The 17117-nt window shown below is 32.0% G+C and overlaps 2 protein-coding genes across 3 annotated transcripts; both read left to right on the top strand.

Moving 5' to 3' along the window:
* The first annotated feature begins 2181 nt into the window (after positions 1-2181).
* On the top strand, positions 2182-4462 carry LOC100787306 (endonuclease 4). 2 transcript variants are annotated; one of them, XM_041010722.1, is made up of 6 exons: positions 2182-2539; positions 2829-2912; positions 3142-3234; positions 3338-3405; positions 3804-3877; positions 4006-4462. In XM_041010722.1, exons 1-6 carry the CDS (start codon positions 2516-2518, stop codon positions 4119-4121), a joined length of 459 nt encoding a protein of 152 aa, XP_040866656.1. In that variant the 5' UTR covers positions 2182-2515; the 3' UTR covers positions 4122-4462. The 2 variants fall into 2 exon arrangements, with proteins under 2 accessions (XP_040866656.1, XP_040866657.1); XM_041010723.1 differs by having other exon boundaries at positions 2182-2703; positions 4006-4408.
* Positions 4463-7200: 2738 nt separating this feature from the next.
* Positions 7201-9474, top strand: LOC100787831 (subtilisin-like protease SBT3). The gene has a single exon (XM_014768601.2). It carries the CDS (start codon positions 7201-7203, stop codon positions 9472-9474), a length of 2274 nt encoding a protein of 757 aa, XP_014624087.2.
* The last annotated feature ends 7643 nt before the right edge of the window (positions 9475-17117 follow it).

Raw genomic sequence — 17117 nt, forward strand, 5'->3', positions numbered from 1 at the left:
TTGAGGCACCGTTGTTGACCTCTCAAACCTAGCCCAGGCTGTTGTTGCTCTCGTTTTCACTCCTGTGCCACCCTCCACTCTGATTTCGTGTTCTCTTTCAGCAGACCAAACCCCATCTTCCTGTGCCGCTCCGCTCCACCTCCAACAAAGACAAAGTCTCAGGAATCGTATGTAGTATATATACCATTTATGTGGCAGCTCTTGCATGGTTCATACTCGTGCCACCCCACCCGCCAAGATCCGACCAAACCGAAGGTTGTCTCAGTCAAAAACAAGTCTTGAAATGCAACCAAGTTAGGTTGAGATGGATTTGACCAACCCTTCCCAATTCACACCCTTACTCACTACATATATATATACATGCACATAGATGTTCCATACACACAAATGATCACATACCCATAAAAGATAGAGAAAGGACACTCTTTTTTATAACTCGCACGTGTTAGCAGGAGGCACACGTTTGACTCAAAACCTCATTTCTTTCACACATTCTCTCTTACTCCAGCAAGATTATATTATTATATATACTATTATAATACCTGTCACGCCTCCCATGCATGGGAGCAACACAATACTATTAAAATATCACATTTCAAAACATTACAGTACAAGTCGAGTTCAAGCGCACACATACATTATCCACACATCCTACAAGATAACCCACGTGCACTAAACGGAGATAGAAGATAACGTATAGTGAAAAAAAAATCATTATCTTTATCTCTCTCTTAGTCGACAGAATCATCTATATATAATAAGCCATCATGTGCATCATTTTGTACTGTAGTGAACCAGCCAAGGATCATTACTCGATCAATTCATCAGCTTGTGGCCATAGTCTCATTATTTATCCTTTTGCTTCCAATATCCATGGGTGGGGAGACCTCGGGCATGTCACTGTATGCAAGATTGCACACGTGAGTGCGTATAATTAGTTATTATTATTTTTTATCCATAAATATTAACTATTAATTATTTTTTTAAGTGAAAATTCAACTCATCGACAACCTTTTGTCAGCTAGTTACCTTGTTTAATCGTCGTTTCCTTTTTGGTGTGTATTTTTCAACATGCACACATGCATGTGCCAAGTGTCACTTACCCTCTTTCTTAACAGGCTCGCCTCAGTGAAGCAGCTGCTGAGGCTGTGAAGAAACTGCTGAGGCTGTGAAGAAAATGATTTGTCCACAAAGTGTTCTTGGGCAGATCATGTTCATCATATCTATCCTTGGGCCTCTGCTTTGCACTATGCAAATACCCCAGATGCCCTATGCAGTTACAAAAACAGTAGTAAGTTCCAAATCCAATTATTGATGAAGCTCTCGCTCTTGGATCAGTTGTCACTCATTTTAAATTGTAATTGCTTTCAAGATATATTTGATCAATATATGGCTTCGTGGAGTCATTTTAGGCCTTAAATTAAAATTATGTAACATATAACAATAAAAATCTAAAACCGTGCTACTATGATTGAAAGACGTCAAAATACCACCCGACACGCTAGATGTTGGACAATAATACACCATAAACATATGAAGTGGACGACTCTTTTAATTGCGTGGGTGATTTGCTCGCACGTTACAACACAGTTACCTTTAGGTATACTATAAACCAAAACATGCTTGCGTGTAAGATATCTTCGTATGAATGGTAAAGATGAGAATATAAAAGTTATAAATTATTTTAAAAAACCATGTGACTTTAGTCTTGCTACTTTTTCATTTGACTTTTATGATTTTTTGTTTTGAGATATGGGATGATGTTATCGAGGGAAATAAAGCAATTTTTAATTGTATATTTTATAAAAAAAAGTTTGTTTGTCAATTTATCCAAATCACACGTCACATTTTTTTTTTCCATTATGTTTTGGATGAAAGGCGAGGGTCTTAATTTTAACAACTGGAACTATGGGAATTAAATAGTAGCTAGATCAAAATAACTAAAAACACACATTAGTATGAAAGAAATAGCCGAGCAGGAAAAAAAAGATGAAAAAATAAAAATAAAAATTCAATTAAGCTCACAATTAAAAACACTCAATCGATCGGGAAGACCTATAAGTTTTTTTTAAAAAAAAATTATTTTGTCGTGATGGAAAAGCTATATATAATTAAGTAGCATTCTCATTCTTCTTTAGAAGATATAAGAACTTTAACTATTTTGCCATTTGAGATTTTTTTTCTCCTTATTTGGATCTTACAAACACTTGTTTTGCAAAATCTAGCTCGTGCTATTTGTACAAACCATAAAATCCATTGAACAGTAATATTTGTGAATAATTTGTAAGAACTAATTAATAATTCTTCTTACCTTATCCCAACTAATTAGCCTTTATGTTTATTAATATTTGGCTATATATAATTAGTTGAATGATATGTGATAACATATTGTGGTGTGGTACTAACTTTTCTTGTCTGAACATATACTCAGGGGATTGTGTAGATTACAAAAAGGGAATTAAGGGGCGATGTGTTGTGGCTGCGATTAACAATTACACAACGCAACTCCTCGAATATGGCAGTGGCACTAAATCTAGATGTAAATCCTTGTTTCAAACTACTAATTTGTGTGATACCCCATAATTTTTTTGCGGACTAACATAAATTCTTCTTTGGTAATGGTAACATGCATAACGATATATATTAGATAACCTCACGCAATCTCTATTCTTCCTTTCACATTTTATGGGGGACATCCATCAGGTATATTATGCATTTATACAAGCGCCAAAGCTCGATCATCTGAATTTTCATTCTGGTTAACCATCATATATACATGTAATGGCTTTCTGTACGTACAATTAATACTCTTAATTAAAAATCTGCAGCCTCTACATTGTGGCTTTCTCTCAGACAATGGGGGCAATGCAATTACTGTTCGCTGGTATAAAAGGAAGCAAAATCTTCACCATGTAAGTCAATTTTTTCTTCATGGATTCATAGATCGACACCGTTAGGTGAAGATCAGATGGTTTAAATCTCGAATATGTGCATTTTAAAATCTGATGTATTGAGATAAAAATATGAGTCCTTAAATTAGAAACTGGATGAAGGAATGCATTAAAACTTGCCATTTCTTGTCTTCACATACTATATATACGACAATATGATATGTTTAATTTTACCTTCATATACATACAGGTTTGGGATAGTACCATCCTTCAGACAGAAGTCGACAATTTTTATGACTCTGACATGAACGAATTCATCGATGCACTTCAACAGAATATTACGGTATACAATTTTGTTTTAATCATCAATCTAAATAAGGATTTGGGTTGTGAAGTTTGAGGTTGTATATCTTCAATTTTTTATTTATTTTTATCTAAATAAACAGAAAGTATGGGCCGATCAGGTAGAAGAATGGGAGAACTGCGGTGATAATGACCTTCCATGCCCAGCTACGTATGTCCCATTATTATTAATAATATAATTAATATATCATTTACCCAAATCCAATTATTTCTATAATGTTTCTTTTGCGAGTTTCACGTTTATATCTTTCAATTTTCTTGGTAAGATTTTTATTATAAATAATTTAAATACAATACATATAATAGTATTAAAATAATCCTTTAGAATATAAAAATATAATATCCTTCTCTGATGTTGAAAATAGTGGCATATCCATCCTATCACATGCTTAAAAATGAGTTCTTTATTTAAATCCCAAAAACCTATAACTAGAAAAACAACAGAAACCAGCTTCTTTTTTTTTTATGAAAGAAACCAGGTTCTTTAGTTGTCTCTGATTATTATTCAAAGCATATATACATACTTAACTTGGGTAATTTTTTTTTTAGATACGCATCTGAAAGTACCATAGATGCATGTAAATGGGCGTATAAAGATGCCACGGAAGGATCCGTACTAAATGGTAAGCTTTAAGAGCTTTGATAGCCAAGACATTTTTTTTTATCGGCAATAATATGATAGCTAAGATAATTAATTAATTTATTTATTTATTTTACATTTTCTCACTGTACTTTGAAAAATACTCTGCAGATGATTACTTCCTGTCACGTTTGCCAATAGTCAATATGCGGTTAGCTCAAGCAGGAGTTCGATTGGCTGATATTCTTAATCGTGTTTTTGAGAAAAAGTTGGCAATGTCGATCTAGTTTATTGGAAGAGAATGATTCGACAATTTGCTTAATAAAAAAGAATAAAGTGCCGACTAATTTGTAAGCTTAATTAATTGCTCTAGGCTTTGTGATTTGAGTAAAATATCGATGTAAGCGAATAAAGAAAATAATGTCAGAGAGTGAAGTCAGCAGTATGCTAAGTGATGAGGTGTTTGAATAATTTGCAAGGCTATAACAGATTAGAGATATCCATGCTTTCTATGTACCAAATAAAAGAAAATAGTGCTCCTGCGTGGATTTCTCGTGCATGGGCAAATTTTCAACCTGCAATCCATTAACGTTTTCTCTATAAATTATCCGTCTCAGATTTCCTAGTAGTATTATGTTGTTAAACCTTTTTTTTTTCTTAATTTTTGGTAAAATCTAGATCAAATCAAAATATCTAACTTCTTTGGAAATGGATATAACCATATTTGGCTATGTTGTCCACAAGTAGTGTATCAAACTTTCTAGAGACGTACAGGTCCTCGTGGAACACCAGATCCAGTTGAAACAATATCTATAATTTATTGAACTAATCTTGCGCAAAAGAAGATCGAATAGTAGTACTACGGGAATCAATCTCAATGATGATTCTCTAGATAAAAAATTTAAGCCAAATGAATTTTTTAATGACTTGTTACCAACCTACACAAAGTCCATATACATATGTGTGCGCCAAAGACTAGGAAAAAGATGAGGAAGCTACATGAAAAACATATCCACATGAGCAATTGGGAACCCATAAATAGGGGTGAAAATGAATTTGGCTACATCAGACTTTATATAAAGTCTGTCTAATCTATTTTATATATTTTTTATAATCTAAGTCTAGATCTCTTATTCATTATGAGACTATTTTTAGATATAAACTTGACATTTGTATAAGATTGTATGTCTCATTAATTGATTTAAAGGTTTGTTTCATAGTATGTAGTATAAAAAATATTATTTTTTTAATAAAATCAAAAATTGTCATAAAAAATAATAAAATAATTTTAAATCATAAGATATAAGCAAAACATGTCTATAAACGTAACATACTATCAAGATCTTTTAAGCTTCACTAAAAGAAAAAAAAAATTATATACATATTATCATCTATGCTTATAAGAATTAATCTTTTTTAAGCATTCATTAAAATGATTTAAATCATTAAATTATTAAAATAATTTTGTGATTTAAATAAAATAATTATAATATTATATATTATATTAATAATATTTTTATTAAAAAATATTATTGCTAATTAAATGGATCAGTCTCTCAAGTCTAATAGATATTTTTTAAGGCTCGTGACCTAATCTTTTTTATTAAACAATTTTTTTAAAAAAGTTTGAACTTGATTATTTTATTAAATAAATCAAGCTGAGCCAGGACTTAATTAGGTCACACCATAAACTCCTGATGGACAGTCTGAATGGGCTGCCAGTTCTCGTCACTCATGCTCAACAAGATAGAAGCCTATTATTCATGTTATGTCTTGGTCCAAGAAACTGCAAATTTTCAAATTAATAATAATAATAATAATAATAAGTTAAATTAGAATTTTTAGACGTGTAAACAAGCCTCAAGAACATTTACATGTATAAACAGACGCAAGATCATCCTTAGTATGATTTTTAAAATATATAATTATTATCATAATTAACAAACTTATTATACAATATTAATTTATGATTCAATGTAAGATACGCTAATAATACATATCTTATTTTTCCATAAAGAAATAAGGGGTGAGATGTATATACCTGTATTGTTATACATAATTTATTTTTTATTAACAAAAATATATAATTATATTAATTATGGGTAAATTAAATTTTTGTTCTTGAACTTTCATCGACTTCATTTTTTATCCTTAAGTTTTTATGTGAATGGTGTTAGTTTCCAAACTATTTTACGTCAGTGTTTTCCCCTAAATTATGTTTTTAAATGTTTCTGTTTAAATAGTATTAAATATTTCATTTAATAAATATTTGTGAAAATATACTACATTTATAACATAAATAATACATAATATTACAATAATAACATATTTAATACTATATTAAATAAAATATTCATTTTCCATCTTCGTTTTCACTTAAAGGATTTTAAATGTGAAAATAATATTCTATTTTTTCCCTTTTTCTAATTGAAGAAAAATATTTGAAATAAATGCTTTTTTATGAATATAGTATTTGGGACAATTCAGTATGAGTTGTGATTATCATAAACTTCACTTTTTCTTTCTTTTTAAAATACAATTTTTGTCCTCTTATTTTATCAAATTCATAATTTTGTTCTTTTATTTTTTAACTGAAACATTTTATTTCTCATTTTTTAAAAATTTATAATTTAAATTTTCTTATTTTTTAATTGAGATAATTTATTTCTCACTTTTTTAAAAAAATCTATGATTTTAATCTTTTTTTAAATTTCATTCTTGACTATATACTTTTTTAATTCTAATTTTTTAATAAATTAAGTTTGTTAGTAATTAAATAATTTTAAAAATCATTTGTCATTTGAATAATAAAAAGACACATACCAATCAACATTTATAAAATATATACATCAACGTTACAAATCGATAAAATTACATACTTTTTTAAAACAAAGGATAAAATGTCTTAATTCAATTTTTTTAAAAATAAAAAATAAAATATCTCAAGTAAAAAATAAAAAAAAAATCATAATCACATATTTTAAAAAATAGAAGACCAAATTTGTAATTTAATTTTTTTTATTGCATACATTTCACTCTCTAATAACTTATTCATCCTAATTTTTTCCACACCCCTCTGTATTTTTCATCATATCTGATCTATTATTTCTGTTATTTCCTTCCACTATCCTACAACTCATTTCCACCATATATATTTTTCTTTATATCCTTCTATATTTTTCATCATATCATATCATATATATAGTATCTATTGTTTTTCTTCTATCTATCCCCTTCATCCAAAATGAGGTGTTCCGATTATCATTTTCCCATTCAGTAGTTAATCCACTATTTAAACCCCAGTTTTATATTGGTGTCTGATAAAGCCAATTAGCCTTCCACATTCGAAATAACATTCAATCAATCATGGCTACCATGATTCGTCTTTGTCTTTGCTTCTCCATCATAGTCCTTCACCTTGTCTCCAGAATGGCTCAATCTGAAAATTATATCATCCACATGGACTCATCATCCATGCCCAAACTATTCTCCACCAAACACAATTGGTATCTGTCAACCCTTTCTTCTGCACTAGAAAATACTCATGTTACAACCAATGATAATATTCTCAACACTGCTTCCTCTAAGCTGATTTATACCTACACCAACGTCATGAATGGTTTTAGTGCAAATTTGTCACCTAATGAACTTGAAGCCCTCAAAAACTCCCCGGGTTACATTTCTTCCACACTAGATCTGCAAGCCAAGCTTCACACCACACACTCACCCCAATTCCTTGGCCTCAATCCCAAAATAGGGGCATGGCCTGCTTCGAAATTCGGCGAAGATGTCATTGTTGGGTTGGTGGACAGTGGACTTTGGCTAGAAAGTGAAAGCTTCAAAGATGAAGGGATGACTGAAATTCCTTCACGGTGGAAAGGCCAATGTGAAAGTAGCATCAAATGCAACAACAAACTCATTGGAGCTAGGCTCTTTAACAAAGGGTTCACTTTTGCCAAATACCCTAATCTCGTAACATTTGAGAACTCAACTCGAGACACAGAAGGCCACGGGACACACACATCAAGCATTGCAGTTGGAAGCCAAGTTGAGAATGCATCATTCTTTGGCTTTGCCAATGGAACAGCACAAGGAATAGCTTCAAGGGCGAGAATAGCAATGTACAAGGCCGTGTGGGATGGTAAAGCTCACTCAACTGATGTATTAGCCGCGATTGATAGTGCAATATCAGATGGTGTTGATGTTCTTTCCTTATCATTCGGCTTTGGTAATATAAGCATGTACAGTGACCCCATTGCTATAGCCACGTTTGCAGCCATGGAGAAAGGCATTTTTGTGTCCACATCAGCAGGGAATTCTGGCCCTGATCGTGGAACTCTAAATAGTGCAATACCATGGGTCATAAACGTTGGTGCTAGCACTTTGGATCGTGAATTTCGAGGGACTCTTGCTCTTGGCAATGGAGTCAACATACCTGGCTTGTCACTCTACCTAGGAAACTTCTCCGCCCACCAAGTTCCTATTGTTTTTATGGACTCGTGTGACACTTTGGAGAAACTTGCCAATGCGAGTGGCAAGATTGTGGTTTGTAGTGAAGATAAGAATAATGTGCCACTGTCATTTCAAGTGTATAATGTGCATTGGTCAAATGCTGCCGCGGGAGTCTTCATATCTAGCACGATTGACACGTCGTTTTTCTTAAGGAATGGTTCTGCAGGCATCATTATTAACCCGGGAAATGGACAAATTGTCAAAGCTTACATCAAGAGTAACCCTAATGCAAAAGCAAGCATGTCTTTTAAGACAACAACTTTAGCTACTAAACCAGCACCAAGTGTGGATGTTTACAGTTCTAGAGGGCCTTCAAGTAGTTGTCCATTTGTGTTGAAACCAGACATCACTGCTCCAGGTACATCAATCTTAGCTGCATGGCCTCCAAATCTTCCAGTGGCACAATTTGGGTCCCAAAACCTTTCCAGTAACTTCAATTTGTTAACTGGCACATCCATGGCATGCCCTCACGTGGCAGGTGTGGGAGCACTGTTAAGAGGAGCACACCCTGATTGGAGCCCTGCAGCTATTAGGTCAGCCATTATGACAACATCGGATATATTCGACAATACTAAGGAACTCATCAAGGACATTGCTGATGATTACAAACCAGCCTCTCCTTTAGCCTTGGGATCTGGTCATGTCAACCCCAACAAAGCCCTTGACCCTGGACTTGTTTACGATGTAGGAGTTCAAGATTATGTCAATCTTCTCTGTGCAATGAGCTCCACTCAACAGAACATCTCAATCATCACTAGATCGTCTACTAATAATTGCTCCAATCCTTCCTTGGATCTCAACTACCCTTCTTTCATTGGTTTCTTCAGTAGCAATGGTTCTTCTAATGAATCAAGGGTAGCTTGGGCATTTCAGAGAACAGTGACCAATGTTGGGGAGAAACAAACAATCTATTCTGCTAACGTTACACCCATCAAAGGGTTTAATGTTAGTGTTGTTCCAAGCAAGTTGGTGTTCAAGGAGAAGAACGAGAAGCTAAGTTATAAGTTAAGGATAGAAGGTCCAATGGTCGAAGGCTTTGGGTATCTGACTTGGACGGACATGAAGCATGCGGTGAGGAGCCCTATTGTGGTCACCAATCAGGCACCCTCAAATTCAATTTCCATATAGATCAATTTTGTGATGGATAAATGTTTTTCATATGTTTGAAGTTAAAAATATATATTAATAGAGGAAATGTTCGTACATGAATGATTATCATTTCTGATAATAATAATAATTTTTTTTGGAAAAGTTTTAACACCAATTTTAATTTTTTTTTTCTTATCAGCAACACCAATTTTAATTGTTACGTACTGAAATAATACGTTAGTTTATACGAAGATAGATTCCTTTTAACATTTTTTTTTCACCGTACGTTTATCTTGCTTTATTGTGATCTATATTTTTACGATATCTTATAGAATTTTTCTTATTACTAATTACCTGTGAATTTCCAATACTTGGGTTCCTAAATAATACCTTAGTAGATAATTAATTTTTTGAAAATTTTGAAACTCATAGAAAATTTCTTGCTAATTTTTCTAGAACAAATACAACAATTTCTGCGGCAAAATGTTTTACATAAAAAGTGGTGTGTCTATAAATAAAGTTTTACTAAAAGAATCTGCTAGAAATTTCACAGATAATTTATTTGCAAGTAATTTTTCGGTGAATTGCAAATAATTTTCTGGTAGAATTTAAATTTGCTAGTAATTTTCCTTCGGAATTTAAATTTGTATTTAATTTTTCAGGAATTTAAAATACACAGTTTATCTTTCTTGTGGATTTTAAATTTGTATGTAATTTTCTTGCAAATTTTAAAATTGTAGGAAAATTACTTGCTTGATTTTAGCATTTTTATGAATACTATTTATTTATTAAAAATAAATATTCATATAATTTTTTTTATGTTTATTCTAAATAATAACTTACTGTAGGAAACTTTAATATTAATATTAATATTAATATTCTTTTAAAACTGTTGCAGCAAGTTCAGGTTTGGGAGGCGAAAGAAATGTGCATAATGGTGAGCTTGATCATCTTGGACCGTACTGGACCGTCCCTGGACGGAGTTGGGCCTTTGCTTCCTGCAGTTCCCATTTTATGCAAGTGGACAAAATTGTCCCTAATAACTAATTACATCTCTGACTCAACTCTACCCTCATCACTCCCTTCTCCAATTTTCTGAACAATAACACCTCCCTTCGATTAGAGAAGCCCTTGCACCTCACGCAGCTGCCTGGCATCCCCTTCCCTCATTTTATGGGAAACATTTTCTGGAAGTCTGTTAGAAGTGTTATGGAAAAAGGTTTCCGGAAGGCTATTAGCAGTGTTATGGAAAACGTTTCCCATAGGCGATTGTGGAAAATGTTTTCCAGAAGGCTATTAATAGTGTTATGGAAAACATTTTTTGGAAGGCTATAGTAGTGTTATGAAAACGTTTTCTGGAAGGCCGTTAGCAATGTTATGGAAAATATTTTCCAAAAAATATATTTACAATTCCATAATGGGCATTCCAGGTGTTCTTTTATTTTACTTTCCGAAAAAGTTTATACAGAACTCTATTAGTATAATAGTTACGGCAGAGATTTTTCACAAATGTATGGGTTGGAAATAATTCAAGTCAAGTAATCTTAAATTATGATGCAATTGCATCAGATTATAAGAGGAGGAACTCTCACCTCGTGAATTAGTTTTTGGATTACTCCTTACTTATATATTTTAATGTGAGATTAATTATTTTCAGAAATGTATACTACAGGTTCCAGAACGACCATTCTAGATCATTTTTCCCAAAACTTCATTTCAGGATAATGATTTTCAGAAGCGTATTTAAACAGTTATGGAAGAGATGCTCCAGAAAGTTACACTATGCATTTTTGAATAAGCATTCCGAATTACTTTTTTTTATAAAAAAAAAAACTCACTTTCTGGAATAGGCTCTCCACAAGTCTAGTATAAAAGTTATGGAGTAGTTATCCAGATTCTGTGTTGAGCCATTCCAGAATATCGATTTCGAATAATAATTATTTATGGAAAAGCTTTTTTGTAATTGTGGTGCAAGTGTTCCCTAAAAGCCTTTTGGAGAGTTAGCCACAATTGCTTTTCGAAATAAGTTCTCCAAACAAAAAATGAACCAAGCGGAAAAGCCAAAACAATCACATACCTACGGTGTCTACCTTCACCCAATCTTTGAAGGAGCTACGCACATAATGCAAATGCTACCTTGACATGACCTCGACGGAGCTACACAAGATGCACTAAAATAACCAATGTTTGTGACATTCAAAGGATATAACGATGTCTACATCGCGCAACCTTCACAAAAAACATACTCAAATGAAAATGGAAGAATGTGTTGGGAGTAAGTCAGCTGCTTTAAGGAGAAACTTTGAAGAAAGGAAAGTTAAAAACATCAGAAGGGTAGTTTAGAGATATTGAAAAAATTGGGCAGTGCAGGAAGCAGGTATGGGCATGCAAGAAGTAAATGCCATGGAGTTGAATGGCGGGTGAATGCAAGTCCAGGCTTGCGTTGGGCTGGTGATGCTACTGGACTATACACTAGTATTACTAAAATGAGAAGGTTGTTATTTGCACCTTCCTTTAATACACTCCCCTTTAAACCTTTTCCTCTAAAATATCCAGAAAAATACACTCCCCTGAGTTTCTTTCCCACGACCTCATCGAAGATACCCAAAAAAACTCACCCTCACTGCACAAATCCAACTCTGCCACTCCATTAACACCGCAAAATTCATAGCCCTTCTCAACCTACCCACTAAGTTCTCTCCTTGTCCTTCATTCACCTCCGCTTCATTCCAAACTTTTTGACTCAAAAAATATTGCCCCTTCACAATACTAGGCTTTGTTAGCTCAAAACAATGCTTCAGATACCTTCACTCCCACCCTCACTTTCACAATGCCGAAATGGCCCTGCTCAATTTCCTCAACGTCAATGTTTCTCTCATTGAGGACCCCTTAAGGTTTCAACCTTTGATCATAAGGAAGAGAAGCATGGTTTTCGACTTCAAAATGTGTGGTCTTGATTTGGTTGATACCATGTATGGGAGGGAGGTGTCCACGGGAGAAACATTTTTTCATGACATTTTCAATAGATTTATGGGACAAAGAGGAGTGCATTTCTGGGGTACTGCTGGAAAAAAAAATACAAGGGAGTGCATTAGAAAAAAATGGATGTGTATATAGTGACATAAAAGCATAAATAATTGACAGCACACCTAACCGTTGACACTACACACACCTTTTTTTTTTCTATCCAACCATTATATTATATTTAATACTACTAACATTATTATTAGTATCAAATTTTATTAAAATTGAACATAAAAAATAATTAATCAAATTATTCATATTTCAATATATTTTTAAAATATTTATATTACGTCGATTTTAATCTATATCAATGAGGTAATAAATAATTTTATATTAATATAAAATTGTGTATATATGATCCTAATGAACTTTTAATCCAACATTGGATTTTAAAAAAATATTATTGAATCAAAAATTATTGAATGATGTAATAATTATTTAAGTTATACTAATATAATTTTATATATATATATATATCTTTCAGGTTATTTGCTTCCAAAGATAACTATATCATGCCGATTAGCGCGAACATGAAAGCATCCATTAGTTTCCATCTAGATTGAGAGCTCTAGCCGTTGTGGCTCATGAATAGGTATATAAATGGCCCATTTCCTAAGAAAATGACACCAATATGTAATGCCATCTTGAATATTATAATTTTCATTGCGTGCATGTGACTAAAATCTATCTCAGGTTAGAAGAAAAGCATGCGATAGACATAAGACATCTAAATGACGAGCATTTATTATATTTTCTCCTTGAAAGCTGAGGGATAATAAACAAAACCAGATGTTACTTGTTGTTTATATAAAGAGAAACAAAAGCAACGATTGGCATATTTTTATTCTGTAATGCTTTTATAAAGTATTCAGCAGACAAATCAAAGCTGCAAGTTATGAAAGCTCGATCTTTAAGTAGATTTGGAGGTCAGAACAATTTATTTAATTAATTGCTGATCCCAAATTATTATATAGCATAAATAACTTGCCTTCTTATTTAATATTCCCACCGATTAAATTAATCTTGGGATACACTTTTGGGACCAATTTGGTTATTTCGCATATCATATGTATGCCTATGGATTATTGAAAAGTTTTTTATTGCACAGGAACCAATTAATGATATTTGAGAACTATTTTTATGCATGCATTATTGTTATCCTCTCTCTTTGTAGTTTCTACCTCCATGCATCGGATCTAGGGGAATTGGATTTTGTCTCTTGCAAAATCTTGAATTTTGAATTTAAACTTTATGTATTTAAAAAATGTGATTGATAAGAGAACAAATTCTACTAAAAATGAGTATATAGTTCGATTTTCAGAAATATAACAATCTGTGAAGAAATACCTAAGTCTCAGGTTGACAGTCTCCTGACAATCATGCTTAAAGCGCATCCCTAACTGAAGCATAAAAAGGACCTACTTTTTATCAACCCAACCCGTCCCACACTTGCGGTGTGCCAAATTGGCCCATCCATGGGTTTTAACCCACTTTTTACGGCTCTAGCAACCACAACGATGCCTCCCACCAAGAACAACACACCAGTGATGTCATGCCAAGTTTAGGTCGTGATCTTCACTAGTATGGGAGCGCTGAGAAGCACCATTGAGAGATGATGGCAGAGGACAAACAAAATGGTTGGAAGATGTGACGAACATTTTGGAAGTTGTTAGAAGGACAGAAAAAAAATCCTTGATGAAGAGAGGAAGAAGGAAAAAAAAAACATTTTTAAAGTTTATATTATAACCACCAACATCTTTTCAACGGTTGTACACGGTAGTTTTCAATTTTGTAGCAGTTTTAAAGAATGATGTAATAACATTAGGTGACTTTAGAGACAGAAATTAGAAGTTAAAAAAATCAATTAAAATGAAATGTTTTAAATTATATATAGGAACTAAAAATAAAAGTAGTTGCAACTAGAGAAACAAAAAGCCAATTATACCTAGAATAAATTAACTTAAGTTAAGCAACAAAAGAACATGCTTTTGTGATGTCTTACGAGATTTGAAATAGGTCTCCAAGTAGTAAAGCACATTCTCTGCTGCGACAAGCACGAAACTAGGGGAAAAGGGAAAATGTAAAACCTCACCTAGCATCTGGTGGGATATCGCTGCCAATTGAGGCTTTAACCTTTGAAATTTTGAGAGATTCAGAATAAAGAATGACTGTCTCACAACTATTGTATGTAGCGAGCCAAATATGTCCTGAAGTCTATGATTGTAGTTTTAATTCTTATATCAATATGCATCAAATTGTTACACTGCATCCAAAATATAGTTCGTGTTTGGAAAACCGTTTGTATCATTCCAAACGGAAATTTCTATTTTTTTAATGCATAAAAATGAAAAATAACAATGAACTAACGTTTGAGGCTTGCCAACTACAAACAAAACAAACTCGTTCAAACGATATCAATCTTCGTTGAATATTAGTTTCCTGTCTCTCGAATTATATAAATTAATAAAATTATGAACAGATGACATATAGACTAATCGTCAAAATTCGCATGCGGGTGAGTAATTCCCCAACACCATGCTTTTATCATGATCCTACACAAAGTTATGTTCTCTCTTTTTCTGTGTTTAACTTTTGACATATTTCAAAGTTTTGACGCATTTGAAAGAAGTAAGAAAAAGGAAAAGGGAAAAGTTGGGTTTAACCGCAAAAGTTACAAAATAATAAGTTATCTTATCTTATTGCTCTACATTTCCCAGCTGATCTCATGCATGCATGGAAAGCTTTTTTGCTTTGTACGTATTTATTTAATTTGTAATAATACAGCAGCCTTTTGCATGAAGGGACAGCTTGGTGTATTATAAGTTACGTACGGAATTAATTTGTCCTGTATATGTTTCCTGGGACACTCCATATATCGATTTGAAATGAAATAATCTTAAGTTGAAGAGAGGGTCACCTTCCTTATAATGAATTTATAATATTATTATACATGACAGCATAATTAGTTGTTGCTTTCATTCAATTATTGAAGGTTGCCTTATGTTCGATATTCTAATGAAGCAGATTTTGGCACAAATACACAATTAAAATTTACAATAATAAATGAAAGTGTAAACAACTCCAAATAATTGGTTTAGTAATACAGAAACTTGGGATATGCCAATAAAAGCATGATTATGCTTAACTTTTTATTATTATTATTATTATAACCAGGGACAAATGAGATAGAATACTTCGCATCTGATTATTATAAGATTGATCTGATAGTAAGGCGTTCACATTATATTTTGTTTTTGTTTTTTTAAAGGTAATAATAGAAAAAATCAGTTAAAATAAATTAAAAATAATTAATGTATACACTAAAATGAGATAATTATAATAGTTATAGATTAAGAAACTATGTCAACTACTTATGTTTCTATTATAAACATATCTTTGTGAATCCATTCCGAGTGTAGATATATTATTGCTGCCTTTAATCGGACTAAGGCAAGTTAATAATAATAATAATAATAATAATATGATTCTTAATTTATGTTTTTTGAACTTCATTATTTGTTAGCACATGATTTTTATAACCTAGTTAATATCACATGATCTGGCAATTGTCTAACAGTCTGTTTGGTATAATGGTGGGGTACTATGCTACGGGAGATTGACAACAGGAAAATTTCTTGTTCCCTCAGCAAATCTGGTTCCTGGGAAGATCGAGTTGCGTGGTGGATAAAATTGTCGTATCAAACACAGATTGAAATTACTTTTTTTCATTTTTTTCATCTTTATGTTCATACATAAATTAGCTGAGGGGGTAAATTAGCTGTTTCAAAAAGAAAAAAGCCTCATATTCCACAGACAGAAGAGGAGGTAAAGAATTAATAATCCTTTGAGGTAAAGAAAACTCAGAAACAGGCTGAAATATCGAAGTAGGATGATTTTCATATCTTACAAAGTAGTAATAACTCATTTGGATTATAATATAGGTACATCTAGATCAGCAATTCGATCACATGAACAAACGCAAATCTTAGACATAATGATTTAATTTAAATATAATTATGTCAAATCAAAACTGCAAAAACCTGACTTCAGAAACCTGGGAAGTTGAGAACTACTTAAAATTCTATGACTGAAAGACATTAATTAGCTTTATTATAAAAAATCATAATATATATTTGTAATATATATATATATATATATATATATATGAAATCACATGTTCAAATTTTAGGTTTAGACTCCTTCATTTTAGTGTAAAAGTTAAAAATTATAGTCACTAGTTAATTAAAAAATTATCAGTTTTCTCAAGAAAAAATTACCAGTTAAAAATAAAAACAAGTTACGAGCGAATTTATTTTATATGTATACCATGTGAAAAATATGATTAGAACTTCTTACATTTTTTTTATTTAAAGTAATTTTCATCCTGCGAAAGTTAAATCCCAAAGTATTATGTTAATTTAAAAGAAAAACTCCTCCAAGTTTATGAGTTATTCTAGCATATGAACATAGCTAGAAAAAAATTAATCACAACTAATAAATAATTTTTTTAAAAAAGTAATGTTGTTTAAAATTTTGATCAGTTGTCTCTACTCTATACAATATCAAATATAATAAGAAAAATATTGCATACACTAATTAAAAAAGTTAGATAATATTATTAATTTTATTTAAAATAGTTTTTTCTTAAAATTTTTCAT

Source organism: Glycine max, chromosome 16 (assembly GCF_000004515.6).
Source record: "Glycine max cultivar Williams 82 chromosome 16, Glycine_max_v4.0, whole genome shotgun sequence".
Lineage (NCBI taxonomy): Eukaryota > Viridiplantae > Streptophyta > Magnoliopsida > Fabales > Fabaceae > Glycine > Glycine max.